The sequence below is a fragment of the Engraulis encrasicolus genome, chromosome 13, assembly GCF_034702125.1.
Source record: "Engraulis encrasicolus isolate BLACKSEA-1 chromosome 13, IST_EnEncr_1.0, whole genome shotgun sequence".
Lineage (NCBI taxonomy): Eukaryota > Metazoa > Chordata > Actinopteri > Clupeiformes > Engraulidae > Engraulis > Engraulis encrasicolus.
In genome coordinates this window covers 34,154,749-34,164,748 of record NC_085869.1, presented here as the reverse complement: position 1 = coordinate 34,164,748, position 10,000 = coordinate 34,154,749, and the positions used below count along the sequence as shown (strand labels likewise).

General features: G+C 45.1%; 1 protein-coding gene across 4 annotated transcripts in view; it reads left to right on the top strand.

The window, feature by feature from the left end:
• prkag3b (protein kinase, AMP-activated, gamma 3b non-catalytic subunit) overlaps positions 1–10,000 on the top strand; it is a 31,167-nt gene that overhangs the window by 3,978 nt on the left and 17,189 nt on the right. For 2 of the 4 annotated variants that reach the window (XR_010037209.1, XM_063213791.1), the window contains exons 2-5: positions 2,966–2,999; positions 4,109–4,221; positions 6,276–6,357; positions 9,506–9,564. Coding sequence is in view for 1 of the 4 variants with exons in the window: in XM_063213791.1 (XP_063069861.1) it covers positions 2,966–2,999; positions 4,109–4,221; positions 6,276–6,357; positions 9,506–9,564 (288 nt within the window). In the remaining 3 variants the exon portion in view is untranslated. Of the gene's footprint in view, positions 1–2,965; positions 3,000–4,070; positions 4,222–6,275; positions 6,358–9,505; positions 9,565–10,000 lie in introns of all 4 variants that reach the window. The other 2 variants (XR_010037210.1, XR_010037211.1) reach the window with 2 other exon arrangements.

Below are 10,000 nucleotides of genomic sequence, written 5' to 3'. Positions count from 1 at the left end.
CAAGCAGTTTCCACAGTTACACACAGTGGTGGGGCATCAAGTTTAGTCTGTTATTCAGCCTCAGACACAGGGAGTCTGGGTCTGAATCTGGATTGCTGGGTCTTCCAACAACATTGTAACCCAAATCATACATTTAGATTAGTTCAGAGGTTCTTCAAGGACACTAAAACCATGATATTGGAATCACCCGCTCATAGTCCAGTCCTCAATCCCACTGAGAGTCTGTGGTTAATGTCTATGCTCAGCATCCATGCAATTTGGACCAGCTAGAACACTTTGCAGTGAAGAAATGGGCCAAAATCCCTAGTGGGGCATGTGCCAACCTAGTTAGCAACTTATCAGAGCCTGTTGTCAGTTTTGGTTCATAAATGGCGCCATATTGACTATTAATGATCAGGGGGCTAATAATTTTGTCCTTGTCATTTTTGCCCTTTTTTGTTTAAACTCATCATAACAATAGAAAAATCCAAATTCAACTCATTGAACATTATCTCCATCAGTGTATTTGTTTCCAGAATAACAGAAACGGTTAATAATGGTCATTCTTACTGAGAAATCAAGAGAAATGTCTAATTTCAGGAGGGGGGCTAATAATATCGTCCTCAACTGTATGTGTGTGCGTGCATGCGTGTGTGCGTGTGTGCGTGTGCGTGTGTGCTCTACTGTCACTTCAGTCACCATCTACCTGATGCTCTCCAGACCTCGGTGTGGTGTTGACTGCACCCCCATTGTCAAAACACTCATCACACACACACATTTCGCTCACTTCACACACACACACACACAGACACACTTCACCCATGACCAAGAGAATTATCCTCAGAGACCACACATGCACACGCACACACACACACTCTGTCAAAAAAAATTTTTTACTTGCAGGATAGGGTGAGGGAATGTTTTGGTCTGGATCCAGCATGTATTATTTTATTCAGTAACAGTGGTAGACTTGATACAGGGGAGTAGGAGCATAGAGCTGTGGGAAAATAAGTATACACGTAGGTATAAATAGCTGCCTGCCACACACACGCACGCACGCACGAACTGTACGCACACACGCATGCCCACGCACACACACACACGCACACACACACACACACACACACACACACACACACACACACACACACATTACCCGAGAGCGTACCATGTTCCCACAGCTTTGTGTTCCCATACAGCCCCATGTTAGTATACTGATGGACATTTGTCATCATGACATTACACGTACAAGCAAGCAGACTCTGAGCAGACACAGCGATGAAGGATGAGCAGTGAAACAGAAATGCATTTTGTTTACAGTATGTATTCGGTACAATCATGACCAGACCTTTTGCTGTAGGCCTATGCACAATATGCTCCGCCCAACCTCCAAGATAAGAAGTGATTTACGCAGTGACGATGGCTTAGGTGGAAAACCAACGTCAGTTGTGGTAGACAGAAAGGCTAAACAGGGATAAAGGGAAAATAGAATATATAAAAAATAGAATGAGAATTAGTTTCTTTACGTAATTGTGCACGTTTTGTACTGTATCTCATGACTTTGGTGTATCTCGGGTCTTTGGTGCATGTACAGTGATTTTATTTATTATGTAGCCTATGCTCAGTTGTTTGTGACTACCAGTTTGCTGCATGTGTGCTAATGTTAGGACTCTGTAGTATACACTACCGTTCAAAAGTTTGGGGTCACCTTCATTTTTCCAGTTATTTGTTTGCAATTCAAGTCGCAAACATCTTTTAAATAGCTTGAAATTGAATAATGGCAACTACTTAACAGCCACAGGTGAAAAAAGGTTTGATTACCCATAGAATTGTTTAAACTGGACAGAAGAGTGAAATCTAACCAAGCTTTTTCACCCATTTATTACATAGAAATACGTGTTTTAGTCCATTTTTCTACAGACATATCTTTGGTTTATCAGAGAATGTGTCTGCCCTTTCCAATGGTAGGTGTATGATATTTGTTGAGTTGTCACCTCGTCCACAAATTCAAGTCAAAGTAGCTGCATGATTTTCTAGCCGTCAGAATGGACCTACTTATGAATGCACAATCCATTGTCTCAGCGATGTTTTAGTGTGCAAGCCAGTGCCATACGTCGTTGGAAAGTGTAGATTCTCCTCTTTCAAATGATGTGTATATCATCCGGCATTGTATGGACTGACAGGAGCAGACATCAACTTTTGCATGCATGGGGCTCATAGAGCTCATGGGCAATTCTGAACCTCATCTCATCCCGGGAATGAATCTGTAGAATCGCGACTGGCTATTATTAATGCCAACGGAGTCTAAACTTTGATTAGTACACCAGACTAGACACTACCTTTAAAGTTAGTGATACATTTTGGTCTATTCTATGCATTGTCTATACAAGTAAATCCATTCAACAGTTACTTTTTCCAATATCAAATTGCTTATTTGTTGCATGCATTAATTTCAGGGAACAATAACTCTATACACTGATTTTATACTAGAACTGAACTTGAAAAGGAATTAGCTTAACTGTCAGAAAGAAGCATTGTGGGAGGAAAGTGTGGTGACCCAAAACTTTTGACTGGTTGTGTATATGCTACTGATATGTTGCTTTGTTTCATTGTTCAGTATACTCCTTGGGTATACTACAGAAAGGGGCTTTATATTTAAAAATGAAAAAATAATAATATTAGTAATAATAATAATAATGATATTATTATTATTATTATCAGGGCTCTAAATTAACACCTGCCAACTGACTAAATGCATGTTTGGCTAGTAAGATAAACATCTACTAGCCATTTTTGCTGGTGAGGAAAAAAATAGTATTGTCTTTGTTTCCTATATTTATGTTAATAAGCTTTTGCTTTAGGCTATGTGTAAGGTTGCCCCCTCTGTCTGACAAAAATCTGGACGTTTCAGTAATAATCTATCCTTTTGCTTGTAAGCAGTGGCTCCCTTCGTTAATCTTCTATTTCCTAATTTTGTCATTTACAGGACCATGATGAGGGCCTTACTATGAAGATTACAGGTATCTCTTATGACCTGTGTGTGCGTACGTGTGTGTTTGTGTGTGTGTGACACAAATTTGCACAAGCATGTGTCCCTGTTTGTAGGGGACATAAAAGAGAAGTCAATTAGCTTCGCAACTACAACACAGTAACACCATTCTCTCCATCATAAGCATAAAGTGTGCACCGGCACACACACGCTCGTGTGCACACGTACACACACACATACACATTCGCATGAAAGCAGACACACACAGTGTTGTGCTGCAAAGGAGCTGTACGCTTTCTTGGCTTCTGGCTTTGCAGGATATCAAGCCTCCACATTCACACATAGTGACCGTGCGTGGGAAGGCGACAGTGTGTGTCGTAGCTATGCGGAGATTGTCAAGGAGGCGCAATCAGTGTGTGTGTGTGTGTGTGTGTGTGTGTGTGTGTGTGTGTGTGTGTGTGTGTGTGTGTGTGTGGAGTCGCATGGCCCTGTCTGTTAATGTCTATATCTAATTATGAGACAGAGCGTGTGTGCTGCCTGTTACTACTGTGCGTTTTGGAATCTCAAGGCGCCTGGCTCTGAATGTGATGCCCGTGTACACCCTTGTTGTACACATGGCCCATGCTCTTGCTCCCCAGTACCTCTCCGATCTCATCCAGCATCACTCCCCAATCAAGGTCCCTGAGGTCCTCTGTCAAGGACCAGCTTGTCATTCCCTGGTCCAGGGCCAGGCTATGGACCTTTGGTGACAGACCCTTTTTTTTGTTGCTGCCCCCCACCCCTTTGGAACAGTCCACCTCTCCATATCCGCCAAACCCCCACATTGCCTACGTTCAAAAAGCACCTGAAATCACATTTATTCACTGAGGCCTATGGTCCTTAACCATCCTGCCCCACAACCCCACTTCTACCCCCTCTTCTCTTCTTCCCTCTATTCCCTAGCTAGCCCTATCTCATTTTGTAAAGTGACCTTGGGTTACTTGAAAGGTGCTATATAAAACTAAGTCATTATTATTATTATTATTATTATTATTATTATTAATATTATCATTATTATGGGTGCGCATGTGGTAGTGGTGACTGCAGACTGACCGACCTGTAGCAGGGTGCTCCGCCCCCTTGCCCCCTCTCCCCCCTTAGGCCCCGCCCCCGAGCTGGATGCTGACGTCTACATGCGCTTTATGCTCAGCCACTGTTGCTATGACGCCATTCCCACCAGCTCCAAACTCGTCATCTTCGACACCACGCTACAGGTGAGAGATCATTCACACATCGTTATGCAATTATAATCTTTTACTGTAATTTATTCACAACTGGAAAGGAGCTCAAAGAGTGCAGACCTCTGCCAAGGAAGCTGTTTGGTAGAACATTTGACTGTTACAGTCTCTGCCTTTTTTGTGGAGCTAGAAACTGGAATGTCAAAATTCACCATATCCCACATTGGGGAAGAATCTTCAAAAAAAATCCTGGATGGGGACTGTGATCCGGACCCCCTCTTGTCATTCCCAACAACTCCACAAAGTTTCATCCAAACCCGTTCATAATTTTTTGAGTTAGCTGCTGACAAACAGACAGACAGACAGACAGACAAACAGACAGACAGACAGACAGACAGACAAACCTATGCAATTATAAACTTTTACTGTAATTCTCTACAGGTGAGGACGTTCACTACAAGTGCTGCAAGCAATTATACATTTATTACTGTTATTCATCAATCAACAATTAACATACCAGGCTAAAGGTGACCAAACCAATGAATCATCAAAGCTAAGCATCATGTTCATGTTTTAAACATCCAGATAATGCAACATAGTATTTGTACTATGAATGTTACAGTCTTTGTATACTTGTTTAAATATCATAAAATGCTGATTGAACTTAGAAATTGTGGTAATTGTTAAGGAGATTTTAGGATGAGGTTTTAGATCAGAGGGTTGCTGGTTCAGAAGCCTGCCCTCCCACTCCCTGTCTCACTACATGGCTGAGGTGCCCTTAAGCAAGGTACCTTATCCCAGACTGGGACTGTAACCAATACCTTGTAAATAACCGTAACTCACTTTGGATAAAAGAGTTAACAAAGTGTAATGTAAGGTAATGTAAATCCTTGGCACGGCCATGACAATATTAAATGAAAAACACGTGTAGCCTTTTGCTGGCAGGTGGATTGGTAAACCAAACCAGACCTATGCAGCCTCCTCCGTCCAGAGGTACTGTACAGTATATCCCCAAAATGCCCCCAACCATGGTTTATCACAGAAGGCTGCCATCTTCACTATTTGAAGCATTCAGGATGTGGCCAGTGTATAGAGTGTAAGAACACAAGTACACAAATATGTTCTATTAATTTGTCCACATGTCAAAAATCAAACAAGCAAAAAATTCGGCCATCTTGGAAGTTGGCCATCTTTAGAGTGTTGACCTCCAAAACTGAATCAGTTCCTGTTATCACACAAGATTTGGTGCAAATCGTGCACCCGTTTAAAAGTTATGTATGGGTGTAGCGAAGGGGGGTAGAGTTGCCCAGCTAGGACTCGAACCCAGACCTTCTGGAGTAGTAAACTGGGGCTCTGATCGCTACACCAAAGAGCCAGGCTCATTGGCATGTTAGTCAGAACACACCCACAATCCTAGTGATGGTCACTCCATCACACTGCCTTCCCCTTCGGGAAGCGCACCCGTGCTCACCCGTGCCTCACGCAACTGCCCATCATGCTTCTCCCATCCAGTGTGCCCCGTCATCAATGCTTCACCCATCACTGGGGTCCCTCACACCGGCGCCACCAATCATGGGGGTCCCTCACATGGAATTACGGCTCACACACCATGGGTACACTTCCGATGGCACCATTTGTAGCGAAGTGGGGGTAGAGTTGCCCAGCTGGGACTCGAACCTTAGTCAGACCACACCCACAACCCTAGTGATGGTCACTCCATCACAATGGGCCAAACAAAAAGTCGTCAATCTTGAAAGTCTGCCATTTTGAAAGCCTTGGCCTGGAAAATCTTATCACTTTATGTACCTATCACAGAGCATTAGCACAGATGATGTGGTGCAAATCTGTCTACCCTTTCAAAAGTTAGCGCATTAAAACCAAATATCTTTGGTGGACGCGGTGGTGGTGGTTGAACCAAAAACAGTAATATCCTTGAAGCATCGTGTTTTAGTGGATATAAATATAGTAGGCCTATAATATGATTCTCTCTCACTTTTTTTTCTCTCTCTCTCTCTCTCTCTCTCTCTCTCTCTCTCTCTCTCTCTCTCTCTCTCTCTCTCTCTCTCTCTCTCTTTCTCTCTCTCTCTCAGGTGAAGAAGGCCTTCTTTGCGCTTGTAGCCAATGGCGTCAGAGCTGCTCCACTTTGGGATAGCAAGCTGCAAAGCTTTGTTGGTATGGAAACATCTCTCTCTTTTTCTCTCTCATACTCTGTTTCGAGTTCTCTTTCATTGCTGTATCTTAGACTCACCTACTAACATACTTATTTAATTTAACACACACCACACACACACACACACACACACACACACACACACACACACACACACACACACACACACACACACACACACACACACACACACACACACACACACACACACACCACACACACACACACACACACACACAAACATTACAGTATGCGAACAACATAACCAATAGCATATTGGCATGTACAGTAGGTGGCGGCTAAAGCATTTGAGTGCCAGGATTACACAAGTAGTCTAATATGCTGTGTCTTGGTGCGGTAGGAGTTCTGGGAGGCAGGAAAAGTAACAATGCTTAATATGCTGTGCTGTTGGTATACGCTGTGAGTTTTAGGAAGCCTGTGTGGGGGTGGATGGGAACTGTAGTCTCTCTGCAGACTGTGAGTCAGGACACATTGCTACTGCAGACAGGGCACATTCACTGCTCCTGCAGACAGGAGGACAGGGCACATTGCTACGGTAGTCCATCTGCAAACAGCAGGCCAGGTCACATTGCTACCGCTCACCATTTAACCTTTAAAGTTCAATCCGCAGGGAGAGCGGAGAGAGGCTATGAGAGACGAGGCACGCTCAGGTTACACTCCCTGACCACTTAATGCCAAAGGGAACTGCAGGCTGGGGATTAGGGTCTGGGGACCAGGGAGGTTGGGGACCAGGGGACTGGGGACCAGGGAGGTTGGGGAGGTTGGGAATGGGGACTATGGGACTGGGGAGGTTGGGGACCAGGGGACTGGGGACCAGGGAGGTTGGGGACCAGGGGACTGGGGAGGTTGGGGACTATGGAGTTTTGGGACTATGGGAGGTTGGGGACCAGAGAGGTTGGGGACCAGGCAGCCTGATCTCTCAGAATTCTGTGGAATGGACACAGGTCTTTGGGACACGAAGTCCGTATCAGTTTCACGGATTTTGTAAAATTTCTGTGCCTCTGGGGGGCGCTGTGGCGCAGCGCGCTAAGCCCCCCACATTTGGGCTTGCATGCCCACCCTCGGGGACCCCGGTTCGAGTCCGGCCGGGGTCATTTCCCGATCCTCCCCTGTCTCTCTGCCCCATTCGCTTCCTGTCACCATCTTCAACTGTCCTGTCAAATAAAGGCATAAAAGCCCATAAAAAAAATAATTAAAAAAATAATAATAATACAAATTCTGTGCCTCTGGACACACGTTTTTTTTTTTTGGACGTGCATTCCCACAACTCTGTGTTTACACAGTCTTGTGTTCTCTCAGGATTCCTCTAATTTCAAATATTTTTTCTCAAAAAAATATAGAGAAAGAAAAAGAACGTCTGTGTGTCCATCACAGAAAACAATTCCGTGTCCAGGGGCACAGAATTTTGGCAAAATCCTTGAAACTGACATGGATTTCGTGTCCCAAAGATTTGTGTCCATTCCACAGAATTCTGAGAGATCATGTTGCAGCCAGGCAACCAGGGGATAGGGGACAGGAGGGATGGAGACCAGGGCGTTTGTGACTAGGGGCAGTGGCGTGCTGGGATCTGGGGACCAGGGGGTTGGAGATTGAGAGTGGGAGACCAGGGGGTTGGGGAGAAGGGGCAGTTGGGGACCAGCCTCACTGAAGTAGTTTAGACAGGTTTCTTGTCCAAACATCTTCCATACAAAAACATCCTTCAGTGCTGGAGACATTGATAATGGACTAGATTCGAAACGTTTGTAGCTCCAGATATTTTCCGTTGACTTCTTTTGTTAATTTGTCGGACACAATACACTTTTTGAACCTGCAAGCCTTGTGTGCGCCTCATCTTTTTGACTGTCCTAGTATCACTATTTTTGGTGAGCAGTCGCACCAAGCAACAAGCGATCCTAAGTTCAAGGCGCATACGCCAACTTTCTTTGTTTCATTACACTCTCACTACCACACAACACTACAGCACAGTCCCAGGGAACACAGCATGTCCTATACTCTGCATCAGTCTAATTCCAACACCTTTCATTTGTATCAAACATGTTTTTAATTTTAAGGCATTTTTCCATGTCATACATGAGTTTGTGTGCGGACAGCCTTCCCAGTCCCTATTGTGGTGTGGGTGTGTGTACCTGTGTGTGCACGTGTGCGTGCATGCGTACGTGTCTGCGTGCATGCATGTGTGTGTGTGTGCTGCTCCAATTGTGTGTCCATGTCTGGCCAGTGCTGTGCTGTGGTCTAAGTTTAGTCCCGCTCCTGCTCCTGGACTCTAGTGCTGTGTGTGATAATCCCCAGCAGCCCTCTCCTGCCTGTCTGCCTGCCTGCCTGCCTGCCTGCCTGCCTTCCTGCCTGCCTGCCTGCCTGCCTGCCTGCCTTCCTGCCTGCCTGCCTGCCTGCCTGCCTGCCTGCCTGCCTGCCTGCCTGCCTGCCTGCCTGCCTGCCTGCCTGGGTTATTTATACCATAGTCTACTAGAGACAGATAGCAGAGGGCCATGGCCTGGCCCTCACGTGTGTGTGTGTGTGTGTGTGTGTGTGTGTGTGTGTGTGTGTGTGTGTGTGTGTGTGTGTGTGTGTGTGTGTGTGTGTGTGTGTGTGTGTGTGTGTGTGTGTGTGTGTGTGTGTGTGTGTTTGTTTTTGCACATGCGTTGTGTGTATGTGCATGACGTGCGTGTGTACGTGTGTGTGTGCGTGCGTGAGTGTGTGTGTTCATGTTTAACGCATGGCAGCTAGTTGTAGGCCAGAGAATGTTAGCGAAATCTCCCTTCCAAAACCTCAAAAAGAGAGCTACCAGCCCTTTTCAAGTTAACCAAATCGTAGGAGCACAAAAAAGTGCCGTCATGTCATTGATGGGTCATTGACCCATACATTTACCTCCAATAGCAAACTTTTTTTGTGATGTTGCCGGTGTAGAACACCATGATGTGTGAGAGTGGTAGCTACAGGAGCGCGCCCAGAAAGTCAAAACAGAAAAGACCAAATGTGCTGCTGTTGCTTGGTTTATGCATACATGTGTTTGTTATAGCAACATTGGATTCACACACTACTCACACTCTCCTTAGACAGCTGTTAATTTTTCTCTGTGTCTATTTCCAACTTCTTTTTTCGTGTGTGTGTGTGTGTGTGTGTTGTATGTAGGTATGCTGACCATAACAGACTTCATAAACATTCTCCATCGCTACTACAAGTCTCCTATGGTGAGTCTACACAGAACATGCCTGTGTGTCTGTGTGTGTGTGTGTGTGTGTGTGTGTGTGTGTGTGTGTGTGTGTGTGTGTGTGTGTGTGTGTGTGTGTGTGTGTGTGTGTGTGTGTGTGTGTGTGTGTGTGTGTGTGTATGCATGTCATGCTTATTCTCAAAGTCCCCAATGAGCAGGCCATCCTCCTCCTCATCCAATCACAATGCATGCTGCCCATATATAGAGAGTCTAATACTGCGTGTAGATCAAGGCCGACCTACGCTGCCTGGTAGCGGAGGTAACGGAAGTTTCGCCATGAATTTGCTTTATTCGCTCGGGACGTGACATTGACAGATTTTGATTTAGCTAATCACATAACGGCTCTGGCTTGAGAGCCTGGGACATTCGGAGAAAGGACCATTCCAATGGGTTTTCACCAAACCACGTCATATCTC